Genomic DNA, 25,422 nt, shown 5'->3' with positions numbered 1-25,422 from the left:
AATAAATTATAGAATCCTAGCTTCGAATTTGTAAAATTTGAAAATAATATCAGGGTTTGAGAGGGTTCCTATTATTGTTGATCTCTGTTTTCTGGAGCTATTTTTTAAAGAGATTACAAATTCAACCTAATGGCTTGTATTGCTCAACCAATGCGTTTTCTTCGTCTTTGAATATGGTTCTTTCTTCACAAATCTGCAACAATAATGAAAGGCAACTACTGGAAATAAGTATCCCGGTTACGAGTTCAGTTTCAAATTTCGTTTTGCTGTCTGTGATACCTTGCGCTCGATAAAGTAAGGTGTTTCAAATCTCTCTTCATCACTTGTCTGAGTTTCGTTTCGTGCACAATTTGTTGGCCGTGTTTACACCATTTTTGTTCAGACTGGAATCTTATATATCTCTGAAATTAAGCAACCTTTATTTGTTCTGTTGTAAAGAGAACCGGACCTAGGGTGCATTGATAGAAACATTCTCAAAATAAGGAGTCCTTTCAATTAATTAGAAGGAGCGTTTGCGTTTCTTTAGATAATCAGCTTTGACTTTTAATTCTTTCTTCCCACTCTGTCACTACGTTGAACTGCATGATCTTCTTCTCTTCCTAGCTATTACACGTGATGAATTTGATATTCCGACAGATTTTAAAACCCTTGAAGACGAGAGGACAAGGCAGCACTGTAGAGGTGAACTGAAAATCGAAAATAACCGACTAGTCAAATCCGAAGAAAACTTCTTCCACCGAACGAAACAACTGTACAACGTTGTTAATAGAAATATTCAAAAATTTCGAGGCAAATTAAACAAACACCCTATCACAAAAGCATACGGCACTTTTTCACAACTCAATTCAGCCTGACAAACAAATGCTCTTGGCGTATAATTTGCAGATGTGACTATTGCAAGAATTGGAAAAATCTTGATAACTGAAACTGGACTGACTCATGGGCACAAATTGAAGCCCCGGGAAACATACCCGAATTCTCTACTACTACTGTTTGACCGCTTCTGTTAACAATTGAATTGATCGCTCTCAAATGCTTTCTTGAAAACATGTTAAAACAGTATATAGATTGTCAAGGAATCAGAGGATATTCATTACTGGAATCTGTTTTCTGAAGGTATGAAACTTTTTAAAACTATGCAAATATTCTTTCTTAGTTTTGTATAGTTCAACGAATGCATATTTTTTGAAGACGCTACAAAACTATTGAGTATTACTGAAAGGTATCCTTGATTCTTTGCAGAACAGTTTTTAAGTATTTTGTCAATGCTGGTGGGTGTTTCAAAGTAAGGACACTTGCTTTCCGGCCCTCAGATTTTGTTCATATCATTTTTTTGAAAATTTGCCAAGTGATTGCTTCGTTTTTTTACAATTTTTGTAAAAAAAATTTGTAATTAAGATTTTCGGGCTTGCACTGGACTGTTCGTCTATATTTCATTGGATCTGTTGTACTTCGGCGCCTCTAGTTATTTGATGCCTCCTATTTATATATGTAGAAAAATAGCACTTGCACCGGGGGGTCAAAAAACGTATTGTTGTTGTTGTTGTTGGGGATTGACAGTTTTCACAGGGGATTTTCGTCCCAGTTGTCGTCTCAGAAAATTGTCCTATTATTTCTGCAGATCTGACAGTCACAGCATAGATGCCAGCTACAGATGTTATTTTCGTCGAATCGCTCGTTTACAAACTTCCACATGAAATTTAAAACTCGATTTTTAAGGCCTTTTTTCGTATTAAATTCAATGTATTTTTCTATTCGTCACGTTACGCGGTGGGGGGGAGGTATCGGTTCTCTTCTTGTTTGCCCGCTACATGCGTAACTCGTTGGTTTCCTTTAGCGCTCTCTCAAAGTTTTGGAAGTGTTGTTGTTATTTGAAAAATTCCAGTAAAATTGTAAATGAATTTGTTAATTTTATTTGATTACCTATATATTTATTTCTGTTGCAAATAAATTCAATAGTTTTTTAGTTTGATTCCGCAAATTTTCGTCTGCTTTTTGTTATTAGTCTTTTCAGTCTCCCATATACTTAATTTTTGTTTCCTTGTTTTTACTATTGTCAGTATCAATTTCGGGATTTTCAAGAGCTGTAGTAATTAAAATGTTTTCATTCTAACTTTGTCATTCATATCCCATGAGTTAATCATCTAAGCAGTCCATTTTTCTGCACTCGCTCAACCTTCGGTATATCAGTTTTGTTCGACTTCCAGACTTAGGAATAATAAGCAACTAATGCAGATAAATAGCCCGTTTGCGATTAAAATTTCAAGTTTCGATATGATCTATCTGATACACTGCTTGATAAAGTATGAAGGGTTCCAAGTATTACTGCGTCACTTGTCTGAGCTGGGTTTCGAGCAGCATGTGTTGGCCATTTTTACACCAAGATCTTCTTGTTAAGGCTTAATTTCTAAATTTTTCCGTTTTGACGTGACGTTTACCTGTTATGATTCTTGGCTTGGCAGTACGTAATAATTACTTTCGCTCCGATTCAGACTGTTTTTCAGGCAACACCTTTCAATTCTTATGATGTCTTTGTTCAAAGCAGTTTAGTTAGTTGTCATAAGCTTAAACCTTCTGCAAAGCGGAATGCAATACATTCCAAGAATGTATCTGTGGGTTTGTTAATATAATTTTTAAAGAAAAGTGAACCTAAGAGATACCCCTGTGTTAAACTGATCAAAACATTTACAGTATGAAAATTCTTTCAATAAACTGGAAGGAGTGTTTGCCTTTTGTTAGATAACTAGCTATGTTTCTCAAAGAATTTCTTCCTACACCTACTCCTTTTTGACCCCTACTGGTAACGGTTGATGGGAGAGCTCTCAAATGTTTTCTTGATCTTTTTCGTATGTGCCCGCAGAACGGTATGCGCTCCCATTTGGAGTGCACGTGCTATTACTTAGTAAATCATGTAACAATAATGTACGTGTGTCTGAGGGTTGCAAATAATAGGCAGAAAAAGGAAAAGATCCGTTTTTAAACCAGGATAACAGTTTGACTGTTTATCCTATGAGTTGTAACATCTGTAGGGATTAAAATGGAGTGATGAGATTTATAATGCTACTGATCTCTGTTTTCTGAAGTCGTGCTTGAAGCTATGCAAGAAGCTTTTCACACTTATATAATTCAAAACGCACATGTTTTTCCAGACGTTACAAAGAAAACTTTGGCCTTTATCATTTAGCCGATACGCTGTCCTTGTCTTCGAATATAGGTTATTAGTATATATTTAAGGAAAACTATAAGACTGCAAAAAAATTTGTCAAACATTTGTGTTGCAAAACGTTTTGAATTGACAAGCAACCCACCCATTTCCATGTTGCCTTTCTACGTCATTAATTATTAAATTGAATGCCTGCACTGGCTCTGTCGTGCCCATACTGTCATAGTGTTCGCAGGCATGGCTCCCAAGCAGACAGCACAAGGAGAAAATTGAAAAGCTACAAAAAGTGAGTCATTTCATGGATACTACATGGTTGCTACTACTAAAATTGTTGCCCCTAAGCCTATATTTCGAAATGCACGGTTTACTGCTTTTATCATTTTTACAATAAATTTGACGTCAATTTAAACACCGAATATCAAGACTTCGACAAGACAAGACAAAGCGTAAGAGGAGAATTAAAATAGCAAAAAATCGTTTTAAGACGAATGATGGAAACTTTCTGCACAGAACCAAACTGCTTAAATTTTGTCAATTGTTCCTTTCAATTTAGCTCAACTATCAAGCATAAAGTTTGTGAGTGACATTTACTGTAATTCCCTCCAAACAAAATATGACTTCAACAAAATGCACGCGGAGGATCTTATGTAAATGTGGGCTGTGCAACCCACTAAAGAAAGTCGAGTAGAAGTTGGACATGAAAACAAGCGTGTCTCGAAGCACCCTTGGGATGACCCTGAAGCCTGAACTACTACTACTACTACATCTAAGGTGTTTTTAAATAACTAACCGACCCTAGAGAAAACAGGTCTAAAACTTATACAAATTTATCGTTTTTTGAAATTGCGAATACTTCGATTTATCTTCCTGAGTCAAATGCGTCACTTCGAAGTTTTTTTTATCTGCAGATGATTTTGTGCTGCACTATTCCTCTCAGTTGTTCTGTAAGTCCTCCATCTTGGAAAAAGCTTGAAAACTATAGGGAACTGTTTTCTGGGAAACAAGATGAACACAAATAAGAAGAATTTTTTAATATCGAAGGAAGAAATACACTGTGCATTGCAACCAAGTAACAGGAAAACTGAAATCACCGAAAAAAGCAAGATCTTTGGCATTTTTAATCAAAAACTTTGAAGTACTGGTAACTGAACAACGAGGCCCCAAAGCCCTTAAAGCATTCTTCCAAGTAAAACGTCACGTCTATTCAAAGAAGCCAATTTAGAAATTACACTGTTATGACGGTTGCATAGTACCTACCATCACATATGCTCCCAAGCGTGCTATCGAAACTGAAAAAAAATGGAGAAATTAAAAGCACCCAGGTAATGGCAACTCGATGATTTCTATCTTCCTATACAGTCGAGCATGCTGAAGATGACTTACAGCTGTGTTTGCTAACGCTTTCGTTGGATATCGAAATGCATGATCTCTTACTTCTGCTAGCGACTAATCGAAATGAATTTGGTTTAACGGTAAATCTTGACAGAGTCAACGATAATGGGCGCGATAGCCGAGAAGACGTGTAGCCGAGAAAACAAACTAAGCGAAAAAAAGAAGAACAGGGAAGAAGGAATTGTGAATTAAAAATTAAATTGATATAAAATAGATTTTAAATCAATTGATTTAAATTGATTTAAAAACAGAAGAAAATCTCCATCGAACTAAATATTCGCAGCAGTCTGCGAGCATAAGAAAACTATTGGAATATAACATGAAAGCCTATTACCAATTTTGACTGCACTAATAAATGCACATTGAGAATTTTCTGCAAATGTTGCCACTGCAAAAACAACTTGAACAAATTTTGATCTTGCAATATGGGTCTCATAATCTAAGGATTTCCCTATAGCCTTTACTACTGCTACTATTGTAATATAAGTCTTGAGTTTCCTTTGTTTTCATAATATCTATTATTATTGCATTGATCCAATAACTTTTTCTCTGATTGTGTTATATTTATGGAACATTTTTCAAGCATTAATAGCGATGTTCGTTCATTTTTGCTATTTGAAGTGTCTGCTTCACATGTATATATGTAATAACTGGTAAAGACGGAAATTTAAATAAGTGAAGGCTTGCATTATGGGTCTCGAAGCCTTGAGGGATACCCTAAAGCGTTTATTTCAAAACCACTAGTTTTTGCTTTTGCCTTATTGTTGAGTTCATGTTGTTGTTGTACCGCTTTATCTTTGAGTCTCAGTAACGAGGGTGCTATAGGTCGCAATCACTCTAAGGTGGTTTGTCTGTGAAGGAAAAGAACCAAAGTAGTTCGTTGAGATCTTTAATGGGGTTCATTGTCTTATGTGGGTTTCATTCTGGATCTGTTTTTACTCTCACTAATCCGGGGACCTCAAAAATAGACCCTCATTTCTAAGTAAACCCTCATATCTTCCAAGCATATATTGCTGTCATAAATGGTGACACAAGTTTTGCTAATTTTAGTCGAAGATGGCTTCGTTGTTACGTGTTGATCCACCTACAGAGCTTGTTTTCAATGGCCCCTTCACCGAAGTATCTGAGAAAAAGATCCATTTGGCCAACGTTTCCGACAGTGATGTTTGCTTCAAAGTTAAAACAACAGCTCCTAGGAGGTACTGTGTGCGTCCCAACAACGGAATTATTGAAACAGGGAAGGAACAAGACGTGCTAGGTAAACCTAACAGCTTTTTTTTGAAATCGATATGCTAGCTCTTTGTCAGACTTTGTCAAAATAGCTCATCGTCAAAAAAGACCTTAGAAATTTTAGTTTATATTTAATTGGACTCAAATTGATGTTGCATCTTTAGTTCTTCTGCAGCCGTTTGAATATGACCCTCAAGACCGGAACAAGCATAAGTTCATGGTACAGTGTATGCAGCTCACTCCAGAAGAAAAGGCTAACTACGGAAGCAACACAGAACCTCTTGTAAGTTTGTTGAAAATTAAGGTTCAAATAAAGAGCAGACGGGCTCGGAGTTGGTTTCTTTCTCAACTGATAAATTGAGGCGACTTTGAGTTGTTTTTATCACATTAGTTTGTTAGGGTAATGCGCATATATAAATGCTATCATGATCATGTCTGGCTCCAGGACTTAATAATGTGTTAAATAACCCCTGTTCAATTGGCATCGTTTTCTGTAGAAGAGTTTTCTGTTAGAGGCTAATTCAGGACATTATGAAAGATTTATGGCTCAGAGAGGCGCTATGGTTTTCGTTTTTTACGACTCAAAGAGGAGTATTGGTGGAGCGTCTTTTTTTTATCGATAATTTTTTGGAGCGTATTTAAAACAGGATAAAAAAATCAATGCCACACGTAAAAACTAAGCGTTTAGGTCAAATGTTTGAACGAATTGAAGAGCAGAGAGAATGATTTTCGTTCAGATCGTGTTTTTGAGAGAGCGAAAAAAGTAGGTGTGAAAATATGTTTGCTAAGTTAGCGATTTATTTTGATTATTATTATCGGTTTAGGCACCCCATTTACAAACCCAAATTGCTTTCAAAATCAAAGATTAAATAAAAAGTATTCAGTTTTTTTCCGATAATCAAAGTCATGGGGTATTAGTTTAATTTCAAAAGGCAATTTATTCCATTCAAAAGGAACAGCAAAACTCAATGAGCTTCGCCTAAATGCAGTCCTGACATAACGAACCTTCAAATTGTGTGCACATTGGCATCTAGTCACCTTATCATTTCGGAAAACAAATGAGCCAAGATACACGGAAATTTCATTTTCCACGCATGGTGAACCCAACGGTGGCCGAAAAGATGAAGTTTTAGAGGATACGTTTCATTTGTAGCCAATTTGATATAATTTGCTTTTGATGAACCAGGTGATAGTCTAAAAATGAGACATGCTGAGTTCATTATACGCTGTAATTTCTGTATACTATACACAGGTAGTCCATAGTACAATGAGTTGCAGTAATCTATTCGCGAGAGGATCATTACCCGAACTAACTTGATCAACGACTTTCTGTCGACTGTATCTCTGATGGATTATATTTTTCGCAGGGAATATTAACATCTCCTACACACAGAACTAACTTGTATTGTTTATGAAAGTCTGAAAGTTGAAGCCCAGCAAAGTAACATTATTAGATGAGTTGGCGTCTGCTGGAATTCCAATATTGCAATTTAAACTATTCTTTCTACTAAGAAACATGAACTCAATTTTATTTGAATCAAAAGCCCTATGATTTATCGACGCATGGTATACAAAATAAATAGCAGTGGCATCGGCGTAAAAATGATAATTTACATCACGACGTTCAAACAGAACTTCCAGAGGAACAATATAGCATTAAAGAAGAACAGGACCTAGAACAGATCCTTGAGGAATACCTGATTTTATAGTTCTTGGCATCGAATCTTTACCATCAATTAACATTTTTTGAGTTCTACTACTCTGATAACTATATAAAAAGCTGAGCACTTTATCCTTGAAACCCAAACTTGTTTCAGGAAACGAAAGAAGTAATTCATGATCGAGGGTGTCAAAGGCAGCTGATAGATCATGTCCAATGTAAAAAGTGCCTTCTGTCTTATATAAATTCAGGAGCAAATCGTTCGTGACCTTAACGAGGGCTGTTTCTGTAGAAAAAAACTTCCTGTAGGCGCTTTCGTTCTTACTAAATAGACTATTCTTTTCAATTGGGCTTGCATTTGCAGAAAAGCCACTCGTTCTAATAGTTTCGAAATGTAACTTAGGTTTGGGATAAATCTTCGTTATCAGAATTTGCTTTCTTCAAGTGCGGCTTAACGATGGCCATTTTAACGGACTGAGAAAAACTTCCCGCCTTCAGCAAAGGAGTAAGAAGGTTCAGGAGTTCGAGGAAGTAATAATCTGGAAATGGCTTAAGATATGTCGGAATGATGTCCAGTGGAGAGGTGCTGTCTGACGACGCTGAAATCAAATCTCTAATCTGACTTATCGACAATTCTGTGAGCGATTTCATTGAGTTAACTTCGGCTTTCAGAGTTTCAGGTCCTATGGCAGTGGGAATTGATGGAATAATAGTTTCCACTTTAGATATAAAGAATTCGTTGAAGTCATTTTTCAAGCTGTTTTTTGTTTTAATATTTCTTGAGCTGTTCTACATCTTGTCCAAGAAGCAGTTTTAAGGTGGCAAACTTTCTACGGCTGCAATTTTTCACCATTGCAACCTCAATGTATTTTCTACGCTTCTTTAAGAATTTTTCAAAATGCATATGGGTAACACTTTCATTTTCACATTTTACTACAATTGTTTTCGACTTTCTATATTTACGCTCTGCTTTTCTCTTTAAACTTTAAGCATGGCTTCAATAACTTAGAAAAACCTTCAGAGTTAAACATCCTCCAATTTCTATATATATATATATATATATATATATATATATCAACTGGTGTTGAGATTTGCATTTATCATATAACAGAGCGAGAACCAAATAAGCGAATGGTCCGAAAAGGTAATGAAGCTGTCTGATTTAACATTATTTGAATTATTGTTTGACGCTATGACATGGTCAAGAATCCCACCTCTTCTATGCGTTTTCTCGCAGACTTTCTGAGTCAGTCCGAAATCTTTAAAAAATGAATTCCAAATTTACACTGCATTGTTTTTTACATTAAGTGAAATATTAAAATCACCGAGAAGAATAATCTTGTCGATTTTTAGTCTTTTTCTTCAAAACGAATAGTGAAGTGATCAATGAAAGATTTAACATTTAATACAGGTGGTTGATAAACAGGGATTACTCATCAAGTAGTAGCCCCAAAAGTTAAAGAGGCATAACAGTATCCAAAAAATCAGCGGCAAAATTTTCAAAATTTTTCAAATTGAGATAACATTTGTAAAAGAGGCAGGCAAATTGCGCCTCCTCTTTTATTAACCCTAGGTGCACTATAGAAAAGAAATTGTGGGGGACAACACTGCTGGAGAATAAATTAGTCAACTGAGTTGTTCGTAATCAACGATTCTGTAAATATTTCAAAACTAATTTCTTTTACTTTCAAGAAGTCATTTACATCTTTCGTTTTGTTCCTGAATTAGACAAATATTTAGACAAATATTTAGTTTTATAGATCTTTGTTTCGTCTTTTGTTTTAATTGAGGACTGGTTAGTAGTCAATGTCTATCCGCTTTTTTAGCCAATCACGGGCGGCTTCATTGTGATAAAATCTTTACACCGTAACGTTTTGAGGCCTAAAATCAGGTAACTCAACTTTCTCATCAAACTTAAATACTTAATGGAAAGCTTTCAGGTGAGCTTCTGACTTCAAAATTTGGTAAATAAGAAGTAGTTCAACGGTATTTTCTGCGTACGTTATTTAGACAAATATTTAGTTTTATAGATCTTTGTTTCGTCTTTTGTTTTAATTGAGGACTGGTTAGTAGTCAATGTCTATCCGCTTTTTTAGCCAATCACGGGCGGCTTCATTGTGACAAAATCTTTACACCGTAACGTTTTGAGGCCAAAAATCAGGTAACTCAACTTTCTCATCAAACTTAAATACTTAATGGAAAGCTTTCAGGTGAGCTTCTGACTTAAAAATTTGGTAAATATGAAGTAGTTCAACGTTATTTTCTGCGTAGTTCAACGTTATTTTCTGCACAGTACTCCTTTTCCGATGCTGTTATGTTCTGACTCAAGCGACCTACTTAAATGACGACGCTTCGGGGGTTTTTCGACACCATTGATGACTGCTGGATTGGTGTTCGTCCCTGCTTTCACCTCCTTAGTTGATCTTACTTTTCTCTGTACAGTTTCAAAAATTCAATATGTTCCGCCGTTCTCTTTGTTTACTGTTGCAATGTTATAACTAGATGAGCTGCCGTTTGGATTCATGGCGTGTCCACTTTTAGAAAAGGGAATTCCGGCTTGTTTATCAACGCTATCTCATTGCTTAGCATTTTCGCCTCGCGGACCAGAGAATCATCACAATCGAGCTTCTTTTCAACGGCTGTAACTCTGTACTGCGCAGGTAGTTCTGCAGTAAAGATAGGAGTACAACCAGCACATGAGCAGTAGATCTTTCCTTTGATATTTGGGGTACTTCGGTACTTAAAATTTCCAATCAACCGAAGTCAACATTTTTTTCTTACGTTTCACCTAGAATGCAGTCACTTGTACATTGCAAGGTTCGTTACAAATTTGCAGAGAGCTTCGCGCCGTGGTGGGGCACCCTTGTAATTTGGGATAAAAGGGGGACTAAGGGAAGTGGCCGCCAGGGACCTAAACTAATTATTCAAACAAATGTGGAGAACACTCACACGAAATGTTTTACAAAGAAAAAATATTCAGTAGGGCCAAAATGTAGGGAAGCAATCAAGGAGATGCGGAGAAATCTCTCGCCGGGCTAAAATTAAGGCTTGATCACTAAGTGAACAAAATTTTTTGATATTAGTTTTTACTTTCCTTCTTTGAGTAAAGTGGTTTTTCGAAACCAACTTATCAATTTGCTAGTCTTTTTGTTAGTGTTTTTATTCATCTTTGAGTGTTTTTATGCAATGTTGAGCTATTTTTGTGATTTCGCCGTTTTAGACGCTTTTTTAACGGTTTTTGTACTCTTTTCATATTTTCAGTAACTGGTATAACGTAATTGGTTAAAATGAGCTTCTCTATTTGTTCTCGTGGCCCCTCGACATCGGCAATATCAGTTGAAGTTTGTTTTAACAAACTTAAAGCGCTTAATATAAAGAGTTTTTGCTTAAGGCGCTTAATTTAAAGAATTTTTCTGTTTTTGTTAGCCTTCCGTTTTTTCCGACTTTCAAATATTTTTTTTTCGTTTTTAATTAATAACATAGAGTTGTCGAAATGGTTATGGTTCTCAAGTCTAAACAATTAAAGGTTTGATACCACATATTTTTATTAAAAATTAATTATTTCTGACGTTTTTGTAAATTTTCGTTCATGCTCAAGTTTTATGTGTTTTACAGTGCGTTTGGGTGTTGCGTAGGTGCTCAATAAATCAGTCAGAAACTGGTTCCTAAAGCGTTTTGGGAGCAGTTTACTTAGATTTTACAGTTTTCAGCAAAGTTTATTGAAGAAGTCAACAGATTAGGTTTTGTTCTAACTATTTCTTTTTGCTCTATTTTTCTCCTTTTTGGAGATGTATCGTTAGTTATATTTATCCTATCGTTTGATAGTCAATTGTTGAGCTAAGTTATTTTGCGACAGACAATCTGTCATACAATGCTTCTGTAAACACAACTTTTCCAGGAAAACTTCCTAATTTTTCGCCCGATAATTTGTTTACACCGGTTCTTTTTCAAATTGAATATTATAATAAAGTTGAAATTTCTACCAGTTGGATAGTGTAAGTTATTTTTGCTTCGAGTCGATTTCGGAGTCTTTTGGCTATGTTTTTTAGATTAATGTCATAATTTTCAGATTGTTTTCAGAGCGTTTCAAAGGTTTTTTATTAATTAATGGGATTTTTGAGCTAGTTGGAAGGTTTTCACTTCTCCTAAGGTTTTCACTATTTTATCACTTTTACTTGTAACTGAATGTAAGCTTGATGCTTGGTGGACAGCTTTTATTGCAAATTATAATGCAGGTTCTTTGGTACCAAGGTTTTTTTTGAAGTTTGACAAAAAATTGTCAAGATTTTTAATTTCTTACAATTTTTCGCTTTACGTCAAAATTAATGTTTTTGCGCTTATTTTGGCTTGTCTGAGCAATTAAGTTTTCTCGATTACTCGAAATGTTGTTTTTCTTTTGTATTTGTTCTTGTACAAATTGAAAAAGTAATTGAATTTTTCTTTTGTTTTTCGTTTTAATTACTTTTTCATTAAATTTATTTTTCAATTTAGATATATGTTTTTTGTTTACGTGCGTCTTTTTAAAGTTGTTTTATAAGATTTTTTAAAATGTTTTTTAACAGGTTATTGCAGACAAAAGGAATATTTTGCAGCGCGTTTTGATACCTTCTGGAAGTTTTGTAAAAAAAAGGCAATTTATCGCTAATTTGAAGGTTTTTGAAATATTTTGCCTATTTTTAGTCTATTTTGCGATTTTTTGCCCATTGCATTGTTTTATATAATTTTTGGGCAAATGAAATGAAGACTCGTTCCTGTAGTCTCTTGTAGTCGTTCCTGTAGTTTCTTTTACTACAAAGTTGTCTCTTTCTATAAAGCTTGACAAAAAATTGAGACATTTTACAATTTCTTTGTTTTCTCATTTTTTCCTTTTCGAGAATAGGGATGCTTGTGAGCGCATTAGGGCTTGTTTTTTTTTACTTTTATTACTAGTTATCTTTGCATGAAACAAAGTTTTGTATGTGTATTTGTACTGTATGAAAAATTGAAGTCTCCTAGCTTTTTATATTAATTTATTTTGACGAAGTTTTTGTTGTTTGAATTAAGATTGTTGTTTTGTCTGCATTGATGCGTTCTGTAAGAAGATATTAGCTGTATGAAAACTAAGTATTATTGGGGATACAACTTCGAGTGTTTTCAGGAATTTGGCCGGCTGTGTTTTTTCAGATCTGTTCAGATTTTTACGATTTTCGGACGCAAATTGATGTGATGATTTTGGTCGCGCCGAAACAAGAAGTGGATTGAAAATGCGATTGGTTTTGTGGTCTGAAATTTTTTCACTCTATTTTTAAAGTAGAATAAGAAAACTGTTTGAACAAAAATTCCCAATGCACTTATAAACCATTCTTAGTCTAATTTTTTTTGTTCAGTCAATGAAACTTCTTTGATTTCTTTGACTTGTCCTGCTATGTTTTGTTTTTGTGAAAAAGCAGCTTAATTTGAATTAAAGTGTGAATGAAGCTTTTAGTCTGCGTTCCTAAAAGTCCCTACCCCTCAAATGTCACCAGAAGCTTCTCCTTGACTTTTGTAGCTTGTAGGTTGCATCTCACGTTCTTTATTTATTTCGTCAAGGTTTTTCTTACAACCATATGACGTCACGATCACTTCAAATTCGTTAATTAAAAAATTTTTTCAATGAATTGCGTGCTTGACTGAATGGCATCATTTATCCGCTTAAAGTTTTTGGACTAACGTGATTTACCTCACTCTCAAAAATGGTTTTCGTCACTGTCAAAATTGCATTTCGGATATTTCCCCGCTAGCGCAACCCCACCCAAGTAAATTAGGCACCCCCATTAGTGTATGTTAAAACACTGTATGCGTTTGAACCGTTACGTGTGAATAGGCATTTCGAACACACTATCAAAGCGGATGTTTAAAACTAATTCGTGCATATAGTAATAATTCACTGCCTATACTGTAAACATCAAAAACTTATTCTCATTACATTACCTCTTTGGATTTACGGGCTTTGTAATGGTGTTGACTACTTTTATGTTCTTGAAAGATTTTGCAAATATGGTTGTTAATGAATTATACCCGGCACGTTATCAAAATAATTTACCTTCTAAGAATGGATACGGGCATTAGTGTTTTGAGGGTCGGCTATATAGGACTGGAGGGAACTAGCGAAGATCCGACTTTTCTTTACTTCAAATCAAATAGATAAGGTCAAATGAGTGTGTGTCACACTAATTGAAGGTTATCTGAGAGCGGCTAATAGAAGAAGCATTGAGTTAAACGGATTCTTAATCAAAATTTAACATCTCAGCAATTAATAAAAAGAAGAATTTTCTCCTTTTAGGTCTTATTTTATTTTTTTGAGAATGCAGATCTGCAAAGCTACCACGGCTATTTTCTGGCAATCTTCTGCTGTTTGACATCTCTGGTTTTTGTACCTTTGACAGTGTCATATAAGAGAACACCTTTCAATTACTCTCAAGCTTTGTTTGTAGCAATTATATTAGTCTTGTTCTCTTATATGCTATCTCTCTTACTTCGATTCTTTTTTCTGAAGAACAAATTATAACTTTTTGTCTTGAGAGAAGGAATAAACTGCCAAAGAGTTCTGCCGCTGCGTAGTGCATTTTAAATCCACTACACCCTTGCCCCAAATACGGCTGTGTTGGCGTAAAATCACGGTGTGAAGGGCAGTTTTAAGTTATTTGGCACTCGTTGCCACCCTGTTGTTTTTCCTGTTGGTCTTTAATGATTTTTTGTGGCACTAGGTTTTAGTTTGATAGTTTTTTAGTTTTTTATCTTTCGTTGAAGAATGTAGTTTAATCAGATGGAACTTTGCTTTCCTGAAAAAAGTGGTATAATTTGTTGATGTTTTTGAATGTATTTTTTCAGTGTTTTCTAGAGTATTTGGTTTTTAGACAATTTAGGATTTTTGTTTAAGCAAGCTCAATTTTCAAAATATACATCTGATTGCTAAATTTGTCTTATAATTATATTTGGGTTTGCTTCTTTTAAATTTTATTTACTTTCATTTTTGAAAAATAAAAATAATGATTGAAACCATTTATTGTTGTTTAAGTAGGATTACGTAGTGCTGTGGAAACTTCATTTTACAATTTTTTGATGTTTGATTTTTTCTGCTGTTTAACCAGCTGCACAACTTCTGTAATGCACAAATAACATATCCCCGCATGAGGTTTCATGTTCAATTTTAAAGTGAAGTTGACGGTAACTGTTGTTTTGGTTTCATTCCTTCGCGACCAAGAAAATGATCAATTATAGTATAAGGCTATTTGCCATATTCGGCACTCGAATTAATATTTTTAAGTTGTTTTGAATAGAAACGAGCAGTTACTTAAGCAAATCATCAACTTTTTCAGAGAAGGTAGCAGATTTCATACGGTTATAAAATAGTCTAATATGAGAATGAGTAGACTGTCTTAAGTATGACTGTTTTTGGTAGCGTATGAAACCAAGGTTTGAAGCAACTGTTTGTTAAGTGCTCTGTACGCTCACGCTATGTAATATTGGTAGATTGAGCTCAGCGAGTTTCGTCGTTCAACTGATGGATAGTCAAATTATGATTGTTCTCATACCTGAGCTCCACTGTTTCAATCAATGTAACCATTCGTATAATTTTAATAGCCGCAAAGCGATAGCTGAGTATATTATTGCCCTTCTCTTGGTTTTTTGTCAAAAAGGTTTTTTACTACGACTATTTGGCGTCACAATAACTTCAAATCTGCCTTTTCTTCATTCGTTCGTCCAATTTCAATTGATTTTGCGTGCGTGCCGTCATTTTTTTGCTCTAAGTGGAGCAGTTTTTTGTTCATTCGCGTGATTAATTTTTTGGTCACACGTGATTTACCTCACTCTCAATAATGGCTTCCTCACTCTGAAATGGACTTTATTTTAATTCGAAGCGATAAGGTCAAGTGAATGTGTATGTCGCTCTAATTGAAGGTTTTTGAGGGCCGCTACTAGAAGCAGCAATATATTAAACAGGTTCTTAACCAAAATTTAACATCTGAGCATTTAGTAAATAGAAGTTTCTTTTTTGGTATGTTTCTTTCACTATCTTTTTGAGAGCGGCTGTTTTCTGTAAATCTGGCAACTATATTTTTAAATTCCACTCAAACTAATTTGATGCAATTTTTTAGCCGTATTAGACTGAAGACGCAGTCGAACTCTCGCCAAATCGTTTGAGAACAATTGGCCCGACATTAGTTGATTGTTTGCCATTTTTGATTTTTAGTTCGGATGGGGCCTACCAATATTCTGGCACCAAAGTACCGAAAATCCGCTTGTTTCCATTCCAGATTAAGCAATTACTTTGGCAACTAAACGTGTGATTTTTTCCGTTGGTGCCCCCCCCCGATTGGTTATGCAATCTCAGCTAGAAAACACGTGCTATTACAAAGTTAATCATTGTCAAGTTATGGCATCTTCGTCGGGGGCGGCATATGGTGTCGATAAGTTGGTGGGTGGGGGTACAAACGGAAAAGATCCCACATTTGAACCAATTATTGTTATCGTGTCTGTTAGTGTTTTTGAAATAGGAGACATTTCTCTTATATGACTCGAAAAGTTGGTACGATGGCCTGCTTCTTCACTACTCATGCCGCTTTTTGCTGGTTTTTTCAGCTGCTCTTATGAAATTTTTTGATGTATAAATTTTTCGTCGGTCAATTTGACTTTTCGTCCTCGAAAGTGGTGATAGGTTGAGCTCCGGGGGAATAAAATATGTGAGCAGCTTTTTTCAAGCTTTACTGGTCTCTTATTGTACTATTCCGCTGCCGAGAATACATAAATAATTGCTCTCAAACGAAATTTGAGGTAGTTATTGCAAATGTGTGCCTCTTTTATGCAAAATTTTCTCTTGACGTTTTTCGACTCGAAAAGGAGTATTGGTTTTCTTGAGGTTTATTTACCGGAAGTACTATTCGTTGAGACGGCGTTTGACCTGAAAGCGAAAGTGGGTAAATTGCAGTGCGAACTTTTTTTGCGAGAGGAGTTTTTGATCATGCTCTGCGTACAGTGAATCAAATTGAAAAGTGTTTTTGACAGAATAGCGTATATAGATAGCCGTATTAAGCCGCCTTTTCGTCCTATTTGCACAGTTTTTTGTTTGTAATTTGATGTTTTGTAGAAATAACTTTAAGTCGACGCTTTATTAAAATGTAACCCTCGAGTTCGATACCAAAGTGTTTTTGATAGCCTTATGATGCGTTTCAAGTGTAAAATGGTCAGATATTTCTCAATTTTTTTTTGCCTTTTTTCATTAGTTTCTGTGGATCTTGAAGCGGGCTTTTTTTAAATAATCAGTGCATATGTTTTGGTGTTAATTACTCGAATTTTTTTGTGCACCTTCAATGACTTTAATATCGATTGATCTTTTGGCTTGATTTAATTTTTGCCTCAATTTTAATGAATTTTTTTTTGCCTTTATTAATAATGTTTGCTTTTTAATAATATAATTATATAATATTTGCCTTTTCCGTAATTGCAATCTTAAAAAGAGATTTTGACAATTTTTTGCAAAATATTTAATTGTTCGAATCTTTGAATGGTTTTGACTTTTTGAAAATCTATACATGAGGATGGCTATTAAATTTTAATAAGACTCAATTGGTAACTAATGAAATGAATTTATTAGGATGCAACTAATAAAACTGCATTTCATTTGAAAAGCTAACTAAAATGCAATATTTGGCCCTCTCAGTTTTTGAGCTTGTCAGCTTTTGACCATCTAACGAATTTTTGCACTTTTTTAACGTTACCATTTTTAATATGAAAATCTGCGGTATAAACTTGAGAGTCTATCATCTATTTTGCTTCTTAACTTTCAAAATTCGAGACGTAGTTATTTCGTTTCTATGCTTTTACAATGAGTACATATTCTCCACATTCTTGTAGCATTCTGTTAAGACCTAAAAATTTATTTGCTCTAATTTTAATCAATCTATTTAAAATTTTATTGATTTTGGCTAGCATTCTGTTAAGACCTAAAAATTTATTTGCTCTAATTTTAATCAATCTATTTGAAATTTTATTGATTTTGGCCTGCTTCTTTTGTTTTTTTTAAAAAATTTGGCGTACAATTTATTTCACGTAATAAAATTCAGCACTGAGATTTTGCTGGAATTATGTTTCAAAATTTCTGCTGATTACTATTTTATTCGAATAATCTTGGCGGCCTTGGTTTTAATGTTTGAGGATTCTTTGACTCTGATAAATTTATTACAAATCGATTATTTTGTTTTTTCTTGAGTCCGAAATTTTTTTTCTTTGAAAATTCTGTTCAGCTTCTAAGAACTTTTATCTGCCTTAAGCTTTCACAATTATTCTGGGGTCGCAGAGTTGATTGTGGAGCTCTACTGTTTTAAGGCTAGTGTCATGCGTTATTTCATGACATTTTTTTAGCGCTTTCAGTTTTGTGAGCTTATCAGTTTATAACCATCCTAAGAATTTTGACCATTTTCCCACGTTACCAAATGTTTTTTTTTAATAATGTGAAAAATGGAGGTATCAGTGTGAGATTTTAAATGTCAAAACTATGTCATATGTTTTAAATTTACGCGGTTTTTGTATTGTTGCTGAATGTTGTCGTAGTTGATTTATTTTGTTCCTCTGTTTCTCGTTACCAGAGCGATGCAATTTTTACTATTTTTAAATCTTTACTGCTGAGGTTGAGTTTGTTTTAAGACAAAAGGTAATGGCTTTGGCTGTGAGTACGGTTTTTTTGAAATTCCGACTCTTTGAGCCGCTCGTGAAATTTTTCCGGCTGTGTTCTAAGAAATTCTTTCCATTTCACGCTTGGCTTTTTGAATTTTTGAGTGATTTGAGTTGCGCGCATTCCAATTTGAATAAAACCAATTGTATAGTGCGTGTAGTGCCGTGAGCTATGTCACTGACTTTTCTCCTGTTTACGAGTTAAGTGTTCTGGGAATTAGAAAAGGCTTTTGTTAACAATGATGGCCTTTTGACGGTTTTCAAGATTTTGACGATTTTTGTTTTCTACGACGTTCAAGCTTTATCTTGACCTATAAGCTTTAGATGATATGAGAAAGCCGTGGAATTACGATATTCGGATATCTCACTGAGATAAAAAGGTCACTTTGTTGGATCTGGAATGCGCTGGAATTTGAGGGACTTTAGTTATGCAGTAATCTAAGAGAGCGAGAAAAGTAGCTGCTGTCGGCTATTATTTAGCCGCTGTCGGCTATTATAGCCTCTTAACGGCTATTATTTAGCTTTTTAATTCGCTTTACCTTTTGATCACGTTTTTCGTTTTTACAGAAGTCACGATTTTCACGCTTGGGTTCTGACTTACATAACCCACTCACTTTCAACTGAATGGGTTTTAATTTCTTTCACATATTGAATTATGCAATGTAGTGAAAACATTGTAGAGCAAAATAAAAAAGAGGGATAAAGATTTAAAGCCCGGTCATTGAGTCATAATGCATTAGATTATCAAAGTTCATCAAAATGATTGCTTGCTGGCATTAGTATTAAGCTTAATAGCTTTCAGTTCAATAGCTAAATTAAATGTAATTTCAAGAATCTAACCGAATATGCAGAATTTTCACACCAAATAAGACTTTGACTCTGTCAATTTCAATCTCGTAATTTTTCGTTATTCTGTTTCAATCATGCGGGTCAACGGCCGCTTTTTTTCTGGCAATTTGCCAGCTATGTTGAAACAATTTTTGCTCAGCGAGTGCTATTTTTGATCACTTGCAGTCTTTTCAAATCAGTTTTCTAGTTTTAACTCCAACAAAAGCGATTGTCTCATCTATTTTGGCTCGTAATACTGTGTTTGTTTGTTCTCAAACGAATTTTGTAGTAATTATATTAGTCCTGTCGGTATTTTTTTAATGCGATTTTTCGCTTGACCGATTTTTTGTCTGACCCATTTGACTTTTCGTTTTTTTTTCAATTTTTTTGACATTTTTCTTTATTCAGGTCTTTCCAGACGCAGGGGTCAGAAAACCTCCTTAGGGCTTGATATACGTTACTGGAAATTTTTCGGCCATTGATTAGTTTTCAACTTTTTGTTATGACAAATTCTAGCAGTTTATGAAATGCAACTTGAAATTTTTCCAAGTTTTGAAATTTTTTGTCTTTTTTGAGGTTTCTCCAACCTCAAGATCCACCTAACCTCATCTAGGATTCGATGAGAGGTTACTTGATTATTTTTAGATGTAATGGAATGTTTTTCAAGATTTTAATATGACGAACTTTTGCAATTTTTAAAAAGTATTTGCAATTTCTTAAGTTTTAAATATTTTCAATTTTTTTTTAATTTTTTGGGCACCACGGTGCTAGGGAGCTACTCCAAATTCTGGTTATAAATTGTTGCATAGTTTGTAGACTTAATTGAATGGTTATCAGTTTTTAATGACTCTTTAGTAATTTTTTGATAAAATTCAATTTTTTTCAAATTTTCGGAAAACTATCATGTTCCAAGTTTATGTATCTTTGTGAGCCAGTGAAACTATTTAAAGCTTGAAATAGGGATACTGGATAGTCTGTTGAGACAAAAAATTGTTTTGAAGATATAACTATCTTGAATTTTGGCAAGATTTTGTTAAAATTTGCTATTGTTTCCAAAGTTTTTGATTATTTTTGTCCTGTTCTGAGTTTTTCTATCATTACTGGCCAACGAAACTTTTTAAGTCTTGCAGATGGGTTGCTTGACATAACGCCAGAAACAAAGAATAATTTTGATCAATTTTGTCCACTGCGAAATCCGGAAATTTTTTTTTTAATTTTGCAATATTTTAAATAGTTTTTTTTCTATCTGATTTTTTTTCTATCTGAAGACGCTCGGCGGTCATTTGAGAGCAATTCGCGCGACGTTATTCGGTTATGTTTTAATTTTTTACCATCTGATGCAATTAATATAGTTCGGCATTTTAACCCTTTGGAACGCTTTTTTGGCAAATTTACCGTTCTTTTTATGATTCATCTCAGTTTTTTGTTATATTTAGTAATCTTTTGGTTCGATTAATATTTGATTGATAGTTGCGTTCGTTAAAAAAATCGTTAATCAAAATTTTGGCTCATTTTCTTCTATTTTTTGGCATATGTGTGCATATTTCTTTCGATTTTGAGTTCTAACCTTAAGTTTTTTTGTTTGCTAGTTGAGTGGTAGAAATTTAATAAGTATTGCAAAAATAGTGCTTTTTTGTAATCTAATAAATCATAGTTTTGTCATTTTTCATGTTTTGGTTTTAGTTGTTAATTTGGATGTCTGCGACAGGCAGGCTTTTGATAGCTCACTGATAGAGCGGACGAAAACTGATAGAGGGTTGCCGCAGAGTAATTGATTGGAAGCAGCATTTTTATGGAATTCACCAAAATTTTGTTTCTTTGTTTTTGGGTTTTCTCTGTGTACCGTTTTGCGGTTTTTTTTTCAATTGGTATTCGTTATTATACGGTTTTTTCGGCAAGTTTTTTGCCAATAGTTGTTTTCGAAGTCACCACCTGTAGCGAAATTTAATCAGATTAATATCAGATTAATCTGTTTTAACAGATTTGTTTTTTCTCATGTTCTGACTGTTTTTTTTATAGCTGCGAAGCTGAGCGTAGCTATATTGCGGTGCTCTTGGTTTTTTTGTTTCGTCGTCTGACGCTCTTTTTTTCGTTTTACATTTGTTCACACAGCAAAGCTGAAAAAGTCAAATTTTTCGAATGACTTCTTCCTCTCTTTAACGGCATTTGCGCGCGTGACGTCATTTCTCACTCGCTTTAGCTAAAGTTTTTAGGTTATTTGCGTGATTAGATTTTGATCATACGTGACTTACCTCACTCAATAAAATGACTTTTCCGCTTTAACACTTAAGTTTAATTTGAATTTGTTTGAGGTCAAAGGAACTCATATGTGCAGTAAAGGTCCCTAATAAGAGGCTTCTGTGGAATGAATTTTTACAAGCTTTATTAATTCATCGCTGAAAGTTTTTTAGCCTATTTTTTTGAGCGGCGTCGATTTTCAATTTAGATCTGTATCTGTTTCTATCTCTATTATATGGCACGCAGGTGTATTCTTTCGCAGCTATTGCGGCAATCTGCGGGCTATGTTTTGTCTCTTTCAAAAGAACCATAATCGTAGAGGCACATTTTATTTGATCAAAGCGACTGGTTTTGCGACGTAAATTTTTTGTTCTGGTTTTGAAGTAGATTGAGAAAAAGTCTTTGAAGAAAAATTCGCCTTCTCGCTAGTGGTTTCTTTGTTCTCATGCGGCATTTTAACATTGATGTTTAATAGTTTTTCGATTTTTTAGTCTGATAATTATCTAAACGGTTTTCTCAATTTTTTCGTAGCCCATTATGGGTCAAATTTTTGTTTATTCAATGAAAATTCTTGAAATTATTGCAAAACTTGCTTTTTTTATTCTTCGTGAGGCTTTTTTTGTTTTAAATTTGTTCACACAGCAAAGCTGAAAAAATCACATTTTCTGAATGATCTCTTCCCTTCGCTAACGGTATTTGCGTGCTTGTCGTCATTTCTGTCTCTCTCTCTCTCTCTCTCTCTCTCTCTCTCTTCTCATAAGCTAATTTTTTTGGTCATTTGCGTGATTGGATTTTCATCATACGTGCGTGACTTACCTCACTCAATAAAATGAGTTTTCACTTAAGTGTAATCTGAATTATTTTAAGGTCAAAGTTAAGGAACTCATATGTGTAACAATCGTCGCGGATGGAAATATTTTTGCGGAATAATTTTTAACAAGCTTTGTTAATTTATAGTTGAATTTTTTTAACAAAAAATTGCTTTTTAAGCGATAACTTTTTGTATCTGTTTCTATCTCTATTATACGGCACGCAAGTCTATTGTTTTTACAGCTATTCCGGCAATCTACCGGCTATGTTTTTATTTGCTCTCAATTGAATTTTGTGACAATCATATAAGTCCTGCTGCTTGTAATTTTTTGTCCGACCACCAATTTTTCGTTACTTTTGTCCTGAGAAATGGGAGAAACTGGTGAAGCTCAGGGGCATGAGGTTGCTTAGCAGTTCTCTTAGAGCCCTTCTAGTTTTAATATGCGAGATTCACCAAAATTGTTGGAGACAAATTAAGGTTGCTTAAACCTGTTCCCTTCCCCAACCCACCATCCTCCCACTTCAGATTTAGAGCTGAAAATCAACTGAACGCCTGGCTTTCGAGAATAATTCGTCCGATGTTAGTCGGTAATCTTTCATATTTCTGTTGTAGTTCAAAGACGTGGAAAAGTCAAACCCTGAGCGCATCTTAGACACCAAATTGAAATGCACTTTTCAAGTTGAGGCAAAGAATGGTCAAGGCACTGATCGAAGTGCTGTTGGTGCAACTGGAAGCCTCTCAGAAATGCAAAGGCTGGAGACAGAGGTCTCACAACTTAGACAGGAGTTATCAAAGAGCAAGGTATTGGTCAATTGATGTAATCTTTTTCAGTGAATGAATGGATGAAATTGGCCAAGTAGCTAGATAAATTAATTTTTTTGCGTTAATGGGACCACGAACAAACGTTATTGCATAAGTGATGAAACAAACAAGAGAAAACTTCCGGAATCAATGGAGAACAGCGTTGAGGCTTGAGGATGTTCAGTCAGAATTTTCAAGTAACTTTAGAGTCACGTAACCGTTTTAGTGTCACGTAATCATTGTTCCAAAGCATTTTAACTCATTGCCAAAGCTGTTGTCTGCGAGCCATTTTCGTATGTCCGCTGCTCACATTTAAGTAGGTTTGTCGGAATCCACGAGTCATTTTAGGAAGACAACGCGCGGTTGAGCCAGTCAAACGCAACCCTGCAGCTCGAGTTAAGCCAGAAAGCAGACCTATCAACCAACGCAAAGGCGCCCGGGGGCTCCAAATCCTCAGTTGCTACCATAATCCTAATTTTACTTGCATTGACTTGTGGGGCCGCACTGGGCATCTGGTGCGCCCCAATGGTGAGCGGGGAGCTCTGAAGGTGGGACAACAATATGATATGAGACACACAGTTATAGATGAACACAACAACTAATTGTTACAAAGTTCCTATTAGTTATCGAATTAAACAATGTTTCCTTTATTTGAACTAATTTTCAATGAATGCTCACGGTTTTCTCAAATATCAATGAATAAAAATGGATTATAAAACTTTGACAGCCTTATCCTATTTCAAATTAGGCCCAGAAAGCCCAAACTCGTGCAGGTCTTACTATGATGTACAAAGCTGTAGACGAATAAGATACAAATTGCTGTCGAAGGTAGCTAAAAATCGTATCCCAACTAAGAATGTGTAACCTTGGATAAAGTTAATAGATTATGGATAGTCAATTGTAGTGATGGTTTGCTCCAAGACAACTTCAACCATCCATTTCCGCCATGTAAATTTATTTGAAGCCTTTGATATGATTCCAATACGTTGAGTAGTTTGTTTTGTAATCGATGCTCCTGTTAATTTTAAGAGGGTTATATTTTAAATCTTTTTTGATCAGTTTTTCTAAACGTTGTGCTTTGGTGAATCGTAAACAGCGTATGTAATCTTAAGACGCTTCGTTCTAGTCCATCTTTGACACGATAATTCTCTAAATTCTTCTGCTCATGTCATCAAATTTTGCGTCTAATTACTGTATTAATTGTTTGATGGACTTGGACCGTTTCGACCGTTTAGGTATCAATGTGTACAATGATGATGAACATCGTAGTAGTTGAGCTACCTGAAGCAATAATTCTTGTAAATGCCGTTAATGTACAATACTGATGTGAAATGAGGGCTCATATCGTTATTTTCTTAATGTTCTGCAGTTTCTGTTGAATTTGGTTTCCCTGCCTGCCAGCCAGACAATGGCGCCTAATTTTTACTAAGGCAGAAAGCCCAACGTCCTAGTTAACTTGTGCCCTAACGATATTTATTAATTTATTGTTTATAATTATGATAATCGAATGGTTTTTGGAACGGAAATGTCCTTACAATCTTTATTGCCGGCCAAATTGATGTTTTTGACTCGCTTTTCTACTCAGCAAGACAAAGTGCATAGTGAAACAGCTGGATCAGTCAGGATGTAGATTGTTTTTCGCCGTTTAAAATGAAGGTTTTAAAATAAAATTTTCTGAGATCTCTCAATTTTGTCGCCGCTCCAAAAAAAATCTCAATGTTTTCGATTATTTAATCAGTTGCTCTCAAACAAAAATTGTAGCATGGAAATTGGTACTGGTGCTTGTTGCGTTTTTCGCTAGTTCATTTTGGTCTCAACGATATTCCTTACGTCCTGAGAAACAACATGAACTGTAAAGCCAGAGGTAATAAAATCACGGTAGTTCTCTCACCATTAAGCAGAGATTTAGTTGTCTCTGAGGGGTACGATTCGCTGAAGCTGCTAAACAGCTGTAATAATCTTTGAAGTCTGTTTAGTAGGCTTGGTAGCGCAGACATTTTGCTCTTCAATATACAATTTAACGCTATTATAGCACTGGGACAGTTTTTGAGCTGATTTACAATTCTATACAAAATTTTTGACAGCGTGTATTAACAGTTTAGTCAATGTTAACTCCCTTTTATTCCAACCAAACTTATTTTCCCAACTCAATCCCCACCACTGCAATTACTTGAATATTGAAAAAAAATATTTGAAAACGTTTTCTAGATCTGATTAATTGCTCTCCAAACGAAGTTTGCAGCAAATATATTAGTCCTGTCGGTCTTTTTTATGCAATTTTCCGCTTGACCAATTTTTCGTCTTTTTGACCCATTCGACTTTTCGTCCTCAAAAATGGCATAAACAAGTAGCGACCAGCGGCAATTAAGTGCTCTTAGAGCCTTTTAGCTCTGTTTTAGCTCAAACGGTTTTGGAGACTTATACTTATGGAGTGAAGGGCGGTTCTTAGAGGTTGAAGACACCCCCACTGTTGACCCCTCCCCCACCCCCACTATTGCCCCCAACTCACTGCGCTGTTGCCCCCCCCCCCCCTCACGCCACTGCTGCCCCCCTTGGATAGCTACTAACGAACAACCGCTTGCTAAAAACGCGCAAATTTAAACTAATTTT

At 35.0% G+C, this 25,422-nt stretch overlaps 2 protein-coding genes across 2 annotated transcripts in view; one reads left to right on the top strand and one right to left on the bottom strand.

Moving 5' to 3' along the window:
- Positions 1-25,422, bottom strand: part of LOC142336036 (uncharacterized) — a 421,548-nt gene that overhangs the window by 79,745 nt on the left and 316,381 nt on the right. The window lies entirely within an intron of this gene.
- Positions 1,095-24,385, top strand: LOC142336927 (vesicle-associated membrane protein-associated protein B-like). The gene is made up of 5 exons (XM_075385911.1): positions 1,095-1,116; positions 5,606-5,813; positions 5,950-6,068; positions 22,624-22,812; positions 23,161-24,385. The coding sequence occupies exons 2-5, from the start codon at positions 5,612-5,614 to the stop codon at positions 23,356-23,358; spliced, it is 708 nt and encodes a 235-aa protein (XP_075242026.1). The 5' UTR covers positions 1,095-1,116; positions 5,606-5,611; the 3' UTR covers positions 23,359-24,385.

The sequence above is a fragment of the Convolutriloba macropyga genome, chromosome 3, assembly GCF_964194025.1.
Source record: "Convolutriloba macropyga chromosome 3, txConMacr16.3, whole genome shotgun sequence".
In the NCBI taxonomy this organism is placed as follows: Eukaryota; Metazoa; Xenacoelomorpha; order Acoela; family Convolutidae; genus Convolutriloba; species Convolutriloba macropyga.
This window is presented reverse-complemented; position numbering and strand designations above follow the sequence as displayed.